The sequence below is a fragment of the Branchiostoma belcheri genome, unplaced genomic scaffold (assembly GCF_001625305.1).
Source record: "Branchiostoma belcheri isolate BF01 breed outbred unplaced genomic scaffold, Haploidv18h27 scaffold398, whole genome shotgun sequence".
NCBI lineage: Eukaryota > Metazoa > Chordata > Leptocardii > Amphioxiformes > Branchiostomatidae > Branchiostoma > Branchiostoma belcheri.
The window spans coordinates 61,482-76,389 of NW_017804018.1; the positions used below are offsets into that span (position 1 = coordinate 61,482).

At 44.9% G+C, this 14,908-nt stretch overlaps 3 protein-coding genes across 3 annotated transcripts; all 3 read left to right on the forward strand.

The window, feature by feature from the left end:
• The first annotated feature begins 203 nt into the window (after positions 1-203).
• Positions 204-9,412, forward strand: LOC109476858 (tripartite motif-containing protein 2-like). The gene is made up of 6 exons (XM_019777875.1): positions 204-408; positions 654-725; positions 4,337-4,356; positions 4,572-4,637; positions 7,026-7,091; positions 8,799-9,412. The coding sequence occupies exons 1-6, from the start codon at positions 204-206 to the stop codon at positions 9,324-9,326; spliced, it is 957 nt and encodes a 318-aa protein (XP_019633434.1). The 3' UTR covers positions 9,327-9,412.
• A 569-nt stretch (positions 9,413-9,981) lies between these two features.
• LOC109476859 lies at positions 9,982-11,007 on the forward strand. The gene has a single exon (XM_019777876.1). The coding sequence runs from the start codon at positions 9,982-9,984 to the stop codon at positions 11,005-11,007; it is 1,026 nt and encodes a 341-aa protein (XP_019633435.1).
• Positions 11,008-13,559: 2,552 nt separating this feature from the next.
• LOC109476860 lies at positions 13,560-14,900 on the forward strand (the record flags this gene model as incomplete). The annotated part of the gene is made up of 2 exons (XM_019777877.1): positions 13,560-13,919; positions 14,015-14,900. Coding segments are annotated over exons 1-2 (1,246 nt in total), but the record flags the coding sequence as incomplete, so codon positions are not given.
• Positions 14,901-14,908: the final 8 nt, after the last annotated feature.

Below are 14,908 nucleotides of genomic sequence, written 5' to 3' on the forward strand. Positions count from 1 at the left end.
CTTGCAGCAGGGATGAGAATCCCTGAATTGAAAGAGTTTGCGTACAGAAAATAAAAGTTACAATAGGCAAAACAAACACTATATACACACCCTCATATACACTATAATACATAAAGAATTTGTACCAAGCAAAAAAACTATATACAGATGAGGTTTAGGAAAAATAAAACTAGTGATACGTCAGTTCTTCGTTGTATAGGGCTATGGCCCTGTGGAGAAAGGACTGCTGGAGCCGCTTTGTCCTGGCCCTGGGAGCACTCATGGCCTGGCTGTTCCTTAGGATCCTGCCGGTAGCAGTTGCTCTCTGGGGGGGCACCAGGTCGTGTAGTGGGTGTTCGGGATTTAGCATCGACCTGAACAGGGACACGGCCGCAGACTCTCTCCTTTCCTTTAGAGAGGGTAGAGCTGGTACGTCGCGTCTCCCTCCGCAAGAGATGATACGAAGTGCGTGACGTTGGACTCGTTCCATGCTGTTTGCTAGAGCTACGTTGCAACCGACGAGTAAAACGTGGCCATATTCCAGTACGGGGCGGATGAGTGATAAGTATACTTGTATGAGGTCGTCCACAATCATTCCCTGCTTGGTTAACAATCGCAGGAAATGAAGCCTGCTTGAAGCATTTGCTACTGAAGCCCTGACATGTTCCTCCCAGGACAGTTTGCTGTCAAAGGTGAAACCGAGGCCTTTAGCGACACTCGTGACTGGGACAAGGTCACCTCCAAGAGTGAGCGGTGGCATTGATGGTACACCACGGCTGGAACAGATCAGCAACAGCTGGCTCTTCTTACCATTAAGGAGCATGTCCGGAGCATGTCGTTCTACTCTCTGTGAGAAAAATTGACGAACGTATAATTGTTGCCAGGTTTAAGGGCAACCCAGCATCTGTAATTGTCTCCTGTTATGCCCCACACAACAGTTTGTCGGATGACATTGCAAATGACTTCTACACAAAATTGAGCAACACAGTCGAGAGTATACCGCCACATGCCATGTTATTCATAGGAGGTGATATGGATGCTCAAATTGCAAAGGGCCATTCCATCCACAAGGTATCAAACCGTAACGGTCTGCTCTTTAAAACCTTTATAGAGCAACACAACCTTGTAGTTGGTAACATCTCCTTCCGCAAACCTAGCCGCAAACTTTGGACATTTCGATCACCAAAGGGTGACCGCTCCCAGATAGATTTATGTCTTTACCGTAAACGATGGCGCAACAGTGTTAAGGACTGCCAGGCATATTCCTCTTCGAACCCAGTCGGTAGCGACCATCGAATTGTGACTGCCACGGTTAAACTCAGCCTTAGAGTGTCCAAGAATGCAGCCTCAAAGAAGCTTTTCTGGAGTGCGGTTACAAAGAACAAGCAACTGGCATCCAAGATAGAGGATACAGTCAAATCTCGTTATGAAAACTTACCCCTGTCTGAACAAAACTACACATCTTTTGTTAACATTGCCCACAAAACCGGCAAGGAATTGCTACCACGTAAACCTCGCCGAGCTCAAGATACCAGAGACGCTGATCCAGTAGTAACAGCAAGGAAAGCAACACTCAAGAGCATCTACTCGGAATGTACAAGCAGCACAGGTCAACCTGCGGAAAACCTATGATCGCTGCGAAGACAGGCGTATTAACGAGACACTCACTATCTTTGAAAATCCAGCTTTGTCAACAGATGTCAAAAATGCATGGGACCTTGTGAAGACTCTTGCAGGAAAGAAATCAAAAAGTGTTGTGTATATTAAGGGGGAAGACCGACTGAAACTATGGGGGGATCATTTAAAAAACCTTCTTAATGTGAATACGAATCCTATAAGCACTGAACCAATCTATAAAGTATTTGATGTTTTCACCGAGATTAAGAGTGGGGAGTTTTCTCAGGAAGAAGTTACCTTGGCAACCATGCAACTAAAAACTGGGAAAGCACCTGGCATGGATGGCCTCCCATCAGAATTTTGGAAACTACCGAGCATGACAAAAATTCTCTTGCACTTTTGCAACTTAACCTACAGGGGAGAGCGCCCCAAGGAATGGGGATTGTCTGGAATCATCCCCATCCCTAAGAAAGGTGACTTGCGCCGCCCAGATAATTATAGAGGTATTTCACTGTCACAAATTGCATCCAAAATTTATAACCGTTGTTTGCTCAATAGGATTCGTCCAGTTGTCGACAAAGTGTTACGTACAAACCAAAATGGCTTCCGTCAAGGTAGATCAACTACTTCTCACATTCTCGCGCTCAGACGCATTGTAGAAGAGTTGAGAAACTTTGACCAAGAGGCAGTACTTGTGTTTATCGATTTCCGCAAGGCTTTCGATTCGATTAACCGCCACAAAATGTTTCATATCTTGGAAGCGTATGGGATTCCGCTGGATGTCGTCAGCGCTATTCGAGTCATGTACGAGGACACCAGTGCTGTGGTTATTACTCCTGAGCGAGAAACCGATGCATTTAGCATTAACACTGGAGTCCTGCAGGGCGATCCTTTGGCCCCTTTCCTTTTTGTTATTTGCCTCGACTATGCGCTCCGGTCTTCGATTTCAGAATCAGACGGGCTTACTCTCCGTCGTCGTCGGAGCCGACGATACCCAGCTGAAACCCTCCCAGACCTTGATTTTGCTGATGATATTGCTTTATTGGAAAACTCAATAAAATATGCACAAGATCTTCTCACAAAAGTTGAAACTTCATGTCAAAAAATAGGTTTATATTTGAATGCTTCCAAAGCGACATGCGACAAAGTTCATGCATCTAAACCCTACTACTGACAGTTTACTTTTTGCCACTGATGGCACTGTAATTGAATGTGTTGCGGATTTCAAATACTTAGGGGGGTACTCTGATAGTGTTCATGACATGGATGTGCGGATCGCACAGGCATGGAGTGCTCTTCACTCATTACATAAGATTTGGAAAGCGCCCATTAGAAAACAAACTAAGATCAAAGTGTTTAAGGCATGTATTGAAACAATTCTTTTGTATGGGTCAGAATCATGGGTCATGAATATGTCACATTCTAGAAAACTAAACGGAACATACACGAAGATGTTGCGAGTGGTTTTCAATACACCATGGTGGAAACACACTACTAATGAACAGTTATACGGTTCGCTACCAAATGTAACTTCAGTAGTCAAATGTCGACGACTAAGCTTGGCCGGTCATGTAATACGTAGTGAAGAACCAGCCAGTAGGCTTCTACTCTGGAACCCTGATACCTGTAAGAGAAGAGTTGGACGCCCAAACATAACAGTTAAGAAACTTATTGAAACTGAAACTGGCTTGGAGGGACATGAACTTTTCTCAGTGATGTATGACAGACAGTTGTGGCGAACTAACTTTGTATGCTCCACCTCTACGGAGGATGAATGATGATGATGATGATGACACTACCACTGTCACAGAAGTTCATCGAATGGCGGGAAATTGTGAAACCCGGCACCACTACCGTCACAGAAATTTGTCGAATGGCGGGAAAACCTGAAACCCATTACGGACATAAACTTGTAGCAGTATTTGACACTCCGAAAAATTCTGTATAGAACTTTTTACTCCGTATGTTATATGTTTTAATCACACGCCTATACGAATTGTAATTGTCCCGACGCAATTCAGCCAATGCTTTGGCTGCAATGTTTGAGACAATTGTTATTGAAATAAACCACACATATATAAACCCTGCCGCCCTGTCCAGGTGCGGCTGTATGTAGTATGCGGTTGCTGTTGCAGTATTTGTTCCGGGGTTGGTTCTGTGGTACATGGTTAGGCGGACACGGGCGCGGGAATGTTCAGCCATCACAAAAGCCCGTTTCAAGCAGCTCTCTGATGCACACAAACGAAACCGGCGTGTACTCAACACGCGTACGGGAGTAGTCTATACACACCACGCTACGGAGATGAACCTAAGATAAACTTGAAAATTTTGCTAGAGGGCCAGGGTCTTGGCGCCTCAATACCTCCCACCTGTTGGATGAGAACTATGCTATGGGTGTGAGATCTACTGTACTCTCTGTAGTTAAGGAATTTGAAAATTACAGTGAATCAAAACAATTAGCTTGGGAGATATGTAAAGTTAAGATTAAGGAGTTCTCGGATAAATATGCTAAGATTAAAGCCAGTAGAATTAATATAGAACACCAAGATCTAGAAAATAGACTGCAAGAACTGGAGAGGCAACTAGACGAAACGTTGAATGACGAAATCTTAAATAAATACACGCAAGTTAAATTAAAATTAGAACATATATATGAATACAGAGCAAAAGGGGCTCAAGTTAGAGGAAATATTAGATAGCGTCAAGAACTTATACAATGTCATTGTCTCACTTCTTTCAGTGTCGCGGGGTTATGACAAGGTCAAGAAGACGTAAAATCCTCACAAATTTCCTAACACGTTCAACTGAATAGAGATAGAGAAGTGTGGAAGGGAAAAGGATGACAAAGAGACGGACTGAAAAGTTTATTTTTTTGGCTTCTTGTTGTACTTTTATGTTTTCATTTTCATAGCAATGAAAATAGAACTCGTACAGAAGCAAGAACACATTAATAGATATTTGTCTGGTGCTTACAGGCACAGGAGCTGAAGGCGCTGAGGAGATTCCTTCTCTTTGTGACCCAGGTTTTGCTGCCCATGCTGGTCAGTAAATATAGCATTTAGGACACACTAATTGTTTGTCATTCATCGATGATATGTGTACATTTATTAGGAGGAGGAGGAGGAGGAGTACGCACCAGTGACGGGAGGAGATCGTCGGCGGACGTTTTTAGTCTTAGAGTGCACTCCGGTCGCCTATGTACTGGAAGATGTCGACCCGAGTACTAAGGAGTCATGGACGACCGCATCCACCCCCTGCTTTGCCTTTGGACATACAGTCCATAACACTAAACAGGGTAGAGGATATTATTACGAGTATCAAGGATCCAAAAGGAGCGTCTGCCATCGCTATCCAGTCTGAACTCCCAGACATGAAGGAAGAGCAGTGCAAGGCACTACTGAGGGCCGATTTGGATGGACATGATCTAATTTGCTCTGCTGCATTGGTTTTTAATTAAGCTATTTTTTACGTGATTTTTTAAATATTTTTTTAATAGAAGACCAGTAGTCGAAGTATGTTAGTACTAGGGACGTTTTAAAGTCTAGATTACCTGAAGAACTACCTTTTTAAAGATTCTAGAGCCCTTTTTGTGTCGCGCCACGAGACAGCGCCTCGGGCGCCATATTGGATTTCCGCGAAGGGAGGGAAGTGACGATACCGGGAATCACTCAAGGCCCTTTTCCACTGGCAGGGAAGCCCAGAAGGATACCCAACGAAAATCCAAGGGGGAGATAGCTACAATCTGGTCGGGAGAGCAAAGGGGGTAATCCCTGAAGAAGGTACCTAGGCAGCAAGTGGATAGAAACAGCCTCGGTGGACGCACCGGCGGGGAGCGATACAGAGCCCGACTCAAACACTGAAGCACCACCACGAGGGAGAAACAGCACCACCACGAGGGAGAAACAGTGCAAAAATTGAGAAAAAAATCAGAAACATCCTGCAAGTTAAAAAAAAATGACTGAGAAGACGATGAAAAAACAAACATCCATGGAAAAGAAGGCACAGAGAAGGAAGAATGTTGAGCAAGCAGCACAAGAGCACTAGCAAGTTTACGTCTTGTGACGTCTTACGCAGTCCCTGAAGGCTGGGAGTGAAAGAGAGATCAAAGAAAAGCTGCAAAACCAGATCAGGTGGCACAAATTGAAAATATGTACTTAGGTCCACCTGTTGCCTTCATGTACATGTGTATGATCAGGAGAACTATGGGACTCCTATTTACTGAGGTTGAAACGCCCAGGGGAGGCAGGCTGTCGCCAACATGTACCAAGTCACTATACAGATGGTGTCAAATCTGGCTGTAAGTTTACTCCCACATATTTTATTCCGATATATATCAAACTATTGCGGGAAAATAAATCAGAAACAGTAGGTGCATGAATGCTGAAAGGTATTTTTATATATTTTTTCTGTCTAAAGAACCACAACACACTTCATTATACCGGCAGAAGTTGAGGCGTAGCACCCTGAACGACCAAGCAGCCCTATTTAGGCCGGACAGCACCGCTTGCTCCAAATGGGGACAGTCCCATTCCCTATGGGCTGCGGGTTGGCAATATATCTATAAATGAGTGCTTGCTTCTGTATGAGTTCTATTTTCAACTGTAGGCATATTGCATTACTTCTTCATCTGTAAGTGTAACGTTATATTTTAAAATTTGCAAGCAAGGATGATTGTGTTTGTCCTTCGGAATAAACTCCCCGGTGAGTGTTTGAAGCACTTTGGCTGTGCATCTTTCTCTTGCCTTCCGGCATCGCCAGTGCTGGCCTGTACCTGTCATGCTGCAACAAAAATATACGTACTGGGGGGTGCGTGTGCGCTGTGGAGTATGAGTTCTATTTTCAACTGTAGGCAACGTCCGCACTTTTCCGTGGGACATTCGGCGAACAAGTGACCTTGTTCGCCGCACTTGTTACAAGATTTGACCTGCCCCAGGTACCTGATATACACAATACTTTGTCTGATTGTAGAGAGGAGGAAGAAGGAGAGATAGAGCGCCAAGGATTAACTCGTCACACTTCGGCGTTTGTGACCAAGGTGTTGCTGCCCATGCTGGTGCCATGAAAATAGAACTCATACAGAAGCAACCACTCTCATTAATAGATATTTGTCTGATGTTTACAGGAGATTTGAGAGGGCAGAGGTGACCTGAGGACAGAGAGGGAGGAGGAGCAGGCAGGACCTGGATGCGGAGCTGCTGTCCCTCCGACGATTTGTGTTCTTTATCACACAGGTTTTGCTGCCCATGTTAGTGAGTAAATATAGCATTTAGGCGACAGCAAGTAATTTTTATGATTTGAGCTCACTACGAGCTGGCTAACACCCAACCCCAAACAGTCTAGAAGTCAAGCATCTCTACACAACAAGCAATGAAAATAGAACTCGTACAGAAGCAAGAACACATTAATAGATACTTGTCTGGTGCTTACAGGCACAGGAGCGGAAGGCGCTGAGGAGATTCCTTCTCTTTGTGACCCAGGTTTTGCTGCCCATGCTGGTCAGTAAATATAGCATTTAGGACACACCAATTGTTTGTCATTCATTTCAAACTACATATTTATAGAGTGAAGCGTGCAGATAATTATAGCATTTAGGCCACACCAATTTAATTTGTTGGTGAACCTTGAAAACTTCCCTGCCTGATCCTGTCAGTAATAAACAGGCTTTCACCTCAAATCCTTTTAGATCAGGTCTGAGTGATGAAAGGGATTTTATGGTAGACCTAAACTCACGCTGTTCAGGCACAATCATTTTTTTGTCGGGACTCTTTTAGACCCTACACGTGCGGAGTAATTGCAGTATGAGACCTTAATAACTATTCATTATTAAGATTGTATCTTAAATGAAAGAATATGAATCCCCTATACAGCCTGTATATTTATTGGTCTTTGATAAACATAAAACAACATTCTAAATTGTATACCTATATGCTTAGTAAATTAGTTTGTACATATTGTTTTTGTTCAGTTTCCTCTTCTTCAAACATAAAAGGTCAATGACCTGAACCAGACAGTCTATCACCATGGTAACTAGTGTTGGGTTACATGATGTTGCAATTTTATAGCAGACTCCTGTCTGACCATATATGAATGTGTTCGAGTAAGAATTAACAGAGCAGCTTATGCAAATGTAAACATAACGAATATGATTTGCTTTGCAAATGTTACCTTTCTAGTTCAGTTATTAACTGAAAAAAAATATCTCGAACCAGTTTAGCTCACTGAAGAGCTAATCTTCCACTGGTCGTGACAGAGATGACAGACGCTATGTACAGTATTTACAGGTTCATTGTACCGGGGAAATTCCCCCAGATCATTTCGACAAGCCCAATGAACAGTGGACCACGGCTTAACATCCCGTCCTAAGGACTGCGACCCTAAACAGTAGCGTGCATGTCGGGTGAGCGACAACAGCCGGGATTCGAACTCCCAACCTCTCAGTCCAGAGGCAGGATCGCTGACCACTGGACTACGCACGCTACTCGATAAAAAAACAATAAAACCATCTTGAATCTCCATGCAGGCCTTGGAACTGTTTGACTCAACGCACTCGCTGGCTGGTCACGTGATGAACGGGTCGCCTGGCAACTAGTACGTACTATGTTTGTTCACCAAACTACAGACACATTTGATTCCAGCATGCCCAAAATAACTGTCACTTTGGAAGGGATCCAGAAATTACTGCAAGGCATTAACCCTAACAAAGCTAGTGGACCTGAGTACTAAAGGAGTATGCCCTCGAGATTAGTCCTGTTTTGCATTTTATTTTCAACCAATCCCTGCAAGAGGGCCAAGTACCACCTGATTGGCGTAGAGCATTTATACACCCAATATCTAAGAAAGGCGACAGGAGTGATGCAGCCAACTACCGACCTGTATCGCTTACAAGCGTTTGCTGCAAAATGTTGGAGCATATTATGTATTCCAGACGCAGAAAATTATGCTACACTTTTATTAATAGGCTAAACAACACCAAAAGCAGCATAATACAATGTCTTCTGAGGTCGGATTGTCAGTGCAGAGATTCCTTTTTGAAAATGTAGGTGTTGTATGTATAGTCGTGTTTCTATGTTTGTATCGTTGTTTTCTATGGGTGAAATACCTGAAATTAAGTCATTCATTCATAACCCAACATTTGTGACGTCATCGCCAGGTCAGCGCAGCTGACTTTTTGGGTCTTTTAATGTGAAAATTGCATAAATCCTTTTGGCCTGGCAATACAGAGGGACGGGAGGGTTCTTGTAGCTGATCGTGGTAAACACAGCATTTTCCTGTTTGAGGCAGATGGGACACTGGTGAAACAGATGGGAGGGCAGGGGAAGGGGGAGGGACAGTTTGACTTGCCCTGTTTTGTCTGTGTGGATGAAGAAGACAACATCATTGTAGCAGAAAAAGACAACAGCCGTGTTCAAGTGTTTGACAAGAATTTTAACTTCCAACACAAGTTTGGTCAGAAAGGTAGACAGCCACAGAACATGTGGGACCCTACAGGGGTGTCAGCTGACAGCAAGGGGAACATAGTTCTGGGAAACATTGGAATGGAATCTAATGTAGGTGGTGTACAATACGGCAAGAAGCTTCAGGTGTTCCGCCCAGATGGCACCTGGGTGTCCACCATTAGCAGTGAGGGGGACAAACTGAGCAAACCCCATGGGGTGGCTGTGACAGAGGATGGACATCTGTTTGTAGCTGATCCAAAAGACCACTGTATCAGGAAGTACAGATACATGTGAGGGACTTGCGTTTTTCTGAGTTGAAGACAAAAATCATCAAATTGTAAGATAAATGGGCTACGTCACTATGTAGACTAATTTAAGAAAGACCATTTTATTGACCATGTAATTTGTAGAAAATGTTTTTTTCATACAGGGTTTGTAAGTTAAGCTTTCCTAGTGATAGAGAAGACAAAACATATTGGTCATGAGTTAGCTAGTAGAAGAGCTTTGAATGAAAGCCCATCCAAGTTGGTAGATTTATCCATAACAGTATGTTGTAGAATTTATAAAGCTATGTTCCAACACAAAAAAACAACTCAACATGATTTTCAGTCAATCTCAATCTGCCCTCTCGGGTGCATGATGATATCCTACCATCCTATCTACATCAAGAACCTTTCAGAAGCTCTATGGAGAATTTGCAGTGCTCATACATGGTATTAAAACATGTTTCAAACCAACCTGGACATTAAGACAGTTGTTATTGGTACCTAAGTAAAGACAAGACTACTGTAGATCCCCAAAAGAACAGAAGTGTGGGATGATCGATATACAGACTACAGTGTGCAGGACAGAATATCAGAGGACACAGCACTCAAGAGACTTACATTATACATGGGGGAAATGGAAGGGTCACTCAAAACTCGCTAAAGACTGTGTGTATTGGCCAGGGATGAATGCTGAAGTAAAAGACTACGTCAGCAGATGCGACATATGCCAATCAGTCGGCAACAGGCAACAAAAGGAAAGCCTGATTCCACACCCCGTCACACAACGACCATGGGAAAAGGTAGGAGTCGACCTTTTCACACTACATAACAGAGAATACCTCATCACAGTTGACTACTACTCAAACTTCTGTGAGATAGACACCTGCGAAGCGGACACACGGTCCACCACCAACATCAGAAAGCTGAAGATGCAGTTTGCCAGACACGGCATTCCCGACGTAGTGATGACAGACAACGAACCACAGTTTGCGTCCTCAGAGTTTGAGAAGTTTGCCCGTGAGTGGAACTTCAAGCACCAAACGTCATCACCAGGATACCCCCAGAGCAATGGGAAGGTGGAGAACGCAGTTAAGACGACCAAACGACTCCTGGAGAAAGCAAGACTAGCACAGAGCGACCCGTATCTAGCGTTGCTAGACTTCAGAAACACACCATCGCAAGAGATCGGAAGTAGTCCGGCTCAACGACTCTTCAGCAGGAGGACGAAAGCTACCATGCCGATAAAGACAAACCTCCTCCAACCGAGAGTTCAGAGCGACATTCCGAGTAAACTCCAAGAAGCAAAGAAGAGACAGCGCAAGTACTACGACAGACAAGCTAGAGACTTGCCCGATCTCAAGGCTGGCGACATAGTAAGATGCCAACCAATGACCCCAACCGCTAAACAGTGGAAGAAGGCAACAGTGGTAGCGGAGGTTGGGAAGCGATCATATGAGATAAGAACAGAAGACGGAGGCAGCTACCGCAGAAACAGGAGGCACCTACGTAAAACAAACGAGGAAGCCCCAGACATGACCGCCGTGGAGGAAGAAAACAACCCTCCATGTCCAGCACCAACAACACCAGCAGCTGAGACAACAGTGCCAGTGGAACACGCAGCTGCACACGGACAGCCGATGACAACGAGGTCCGGCCGAGTTGTGCAACCACCAGCACATGTACACCTGAAGGATTACGTGCGCGCCTGAAGGATTACGTCAGCGAGTGATTATGTAATGCATGCAGTTTTGAAGTAGAACTCGAGGACTGAACTAACAAACTAATGAACTAACAGGAAGAGAACCTGGAGAAGACCATAAAGCACAAGGACTCTAGTGTGCATAAGAACTGACATGCCAAAGAACTCTAAGGCAAAAGATATGTGAATGTGTAAGATCGGAAAAGATCCGTTGAGAGAATGTAACTAAAGAAAAGGGGATGTAACATGTGGTAATGTTTAAGCAGCTTACTTAACATAAAGAATAACACGCATGCGTAGCGTCAGACGACAAGAAGAGACGAGCCAGACAGAAGGTCTGAGTTCGTGACTAGAGAATAAACCAAGCCGATTCAAGTATTCCAGCTTGGAGTCACGTTATTGGATTACTACCAAGAGGTAGGGGCACGACAACAGAGTCTAAGAGAAAAGACAAAAGTCGTCGCATCTGGTTCTATGCCTGATTACGATTAGGATCAGGCACAGTTCTGGATAGTCTCTATCAGGAACGGTTTAATATCAGGGCTCCAGACTAACTTTTGGACCTAGGAGCACTGTGCGCCTAACCCCAAAAAGTTAGGAGCACCAGAAAAAATCTAGGCGCACCACTATAAAAAGTCAGGAGCACATTCAACCAAAAGTCGTTAAACATTATCATACCAAGTAAAATTATCCTATTAATGTTATCAACCTATAATAAAGTACTTGAATACTAAGGCCAAGGAAAAAAATGTTGTGTTTCCTGTTTCGGTCCTGAAAAAATTATGGTCGGTAGGTAGAGATTATCTTATTTCATTTTTATTTTTATTTTTTTTTAGACTTTGCTGATTGCTGTGTTTATTTAAGTAGAACAAGTTGAAAAATCAATTGTGCAATATTAGTCTCTAACTTTGCGCCCTACGCCGCACGCAGGAGAAGCTGTTGCATTTTAATACGTACCATTCTGAAATGCAGTTTGTAGCCTTCTCCTACAACTTGAGTTGAAAATTTGTCTAACTTAAGAGATAGAAAATCAAGCCTAATTAAGTACAAATATTTCAACATAATAATTGGTTGTTGGTATGGTACATTGTCTAGTCTGGTCAAAGTTAGTGGATTCTGAAGAAGAAAAACTTCTGAAGTAAAAAATGCCTGAAGACAAGAGTTCCACGATCTTATACCTTCGCCAAATGATGTTAACCCTTGTGGTTGACAAATTATACAATTTTAATAATTGATTTTGTAAATAAGAGCCCCATTTGCATGGATTATATCAGCTGATCATATTCTCCACCCAATGACAGCCTTATCTTAACAAAAATGCTATTATAGCACTTCCTCATGAATTATGCAAATGAGGTCATGATTTGAATAAATTATGTTTGTTGATGTTCACCTTCACTTAACTTCCAAATGTGGCAATTATGAAATTCCCAACAGTTACAACTATAAAATTATAAAAATTTACTATGCAAAAAAAATTCATTATGCAAATTAGGTCCTCATTTACATAATCTATATCCTCCGATGTTTTTTCTCGTTCTCACAAGTGATGTCACAAGTGTTTCATAGTTCTATTAACAACAAAACAAAGAAGATTTATAGAATTTCCTCATTAATTATGCAAATTAGCTCCTGATTTGCATAATTGTTGTTTGACCATGTCAAGCATCACTTCAACTACCTACATACCAAAAATCACGACAATTCGTCAACCGGTTCTTGAGTTATCCTCCTTCAAAAATTTTCAACAAATGCTCCTGCAGTCCCAGAACAAGCCGCTAGGGGAAACGAACTCATGTCACTTCTTCCCTATCCCAAGAGCTATCTGCCCTTCAAAATTCGTGACCCTAGCATGTCCAGATCACGAGATATCAAAACCGGAAGTTCTGCTGCGGTACCTAGGTAAGCCGCCAGGGGGCCGAAAATCTAATCATTTCTAGGTCTCATTGTTATGTATCGTAGGGAAGTTAGTTTGGAACACCCCCATATCCCCAATGGAACGCTCCAGGGGAGCATAGGGGGGCATTCTGAGAAGGGAGCCCTGGAGCAAGGGTGTGGAAAATAAAGGCTGTGGAACTTTGACTTTGGTGTGTGTCCAACTGTTCTTGGAGATTTAGGAGGAACCTGTAACATTGGCGTTGTCGGCAGGACAGTTGGTCAGGAAACACCAGAGGAGGTTGTAACCAGCAGAGATCAGTGGACTTTGTGTTGATCGTGCAAAGTCGGAAGCTGGACGTCCACAGGACCCGGACAGAATCAGTGCACGTGGGAGCCAGAGAATAAGGCTGTGACCAGCGGAGACCAGCGGACTTTGTGTGGATACAACGGCAAAGATCGCGGATTGGTGCTTCACGGGGCGGTCAGTGGAAGCGGTGGAAGCAAGAAGAGAGTCCAGGAGGGAATTCCAGGAGAAGACGGGACGCTGTGGAGCCCAGCAGTGTTGTATGGACGCTTTCCAGAGATTGACGACTCGAGGAGGAGTGAGCAGCGGGACTGTCTTAAAGGATTCATGTACTGAACTGTAAGAACTATCATTTGATTGAGCACGAGCGGCAGCGTGAGATGCAGCGGCAGCAGGAGCGGCTGGAGAGACATCGCGTGGAGAAGGAACGCCAACGGGAAGGGCGAGGGGACCGAGACAGGGACAGACACAGGGACAGGGACAGACGTAGGGACAGAGAGGGGAGGTCAGGGCGGGACCATAACCACAGACCTCAGCACATGGCCATCTACCAGCTGCAGAGGTCTGGGCAACAGTCGCACATGCAGCCTCCCCTACAGCCCCAGCAGATGAGACCCTCGTCGGGGAAAGATCACTCGCGTATCCCGCAGCCCATGGTGGTTAGCCAGTCGCAGCCGGTTTCGCAGCCGGTGCCGCAGGTGGCGGCCTCCCCGCAGGTGCAGCAGGCGGCTGGGCTGGTGGTGGGCATGCTGCAGGAGACGTCAAGGCTAAGACGCCGAGACTACCCAGCTTCATGGAAGGCGAAGAAATAGATGGGTACCTCTTGAGGTTTGAGAGGTTTGCCCGTGCCAACCACTGGGCGGAAGACACGTGGGCGTCTCTACTGAGTGCCCTACTCACGGGGAGGGCGCTGGATGTGTACAGCAGGCTATCTGATGACGATGCCCAGGACTATGTTAAGGTGAAGGAAGCCATTCTTAAGAGGTATGAACTTACCGAAGACGGTTTCAAGAAAAAGTTCAGGTCTGAAGTTCCCCAGGAGGGGGAAGTGCCGGACCAGTACATTGTACGTCTCAGCAGTTACCTGAACAGGTGGATCGAGCTGTCTAGCACCCCCAAGACGTATGAGGGAATCTGTGATCTGGTCGTCCAGGAACAATTCCTTGATCTGTGCCCCTTAGATCTGTCAATCCACCTACGAGAGAGGAAACCAAAGTCCTTGGAGGAAATGGGGAGGATGAGCGACCAGTATCTGACGGCTCACGAGACGAGCCTGGCTGAAGGTGTCCGTCCACGCAACTCATCAAGATCTGAGGGCGAGCCTGGCCGGAAGAGCGGTCAAGGTGGCTCCGGGGAGCCTGGGGGAGGCTTCCGTAAGACCTGTTACCACTGTCGTGAAACAGGGCACGTGAAAGCTGATTGCCCTAGTTTGGGGAAAGGGTTCTCCAAGAAGAATGTGGTGGCACAGAGTATGTTCGCGCAGGGAGCAGACAAGCCCTGGGACGCGGATGGAAACTTGGCGGAAGATAGCAAGTACAGCAGCACTGGAGCTGTGAACGGCCAGCAAGTACAGGTGTACAGGGACACTGGGAGCTCCAGGACCTTTGTCAACAAGACATTGGTGCCGAGGAAGGCATACACAGAAGATGCCATTAAAGTCAGACTGGCCAATGGGGCTGTTGACAGCGTGCCTACAGCCAGAGTTGAGCTGGAAGTAGATGGTAACGCG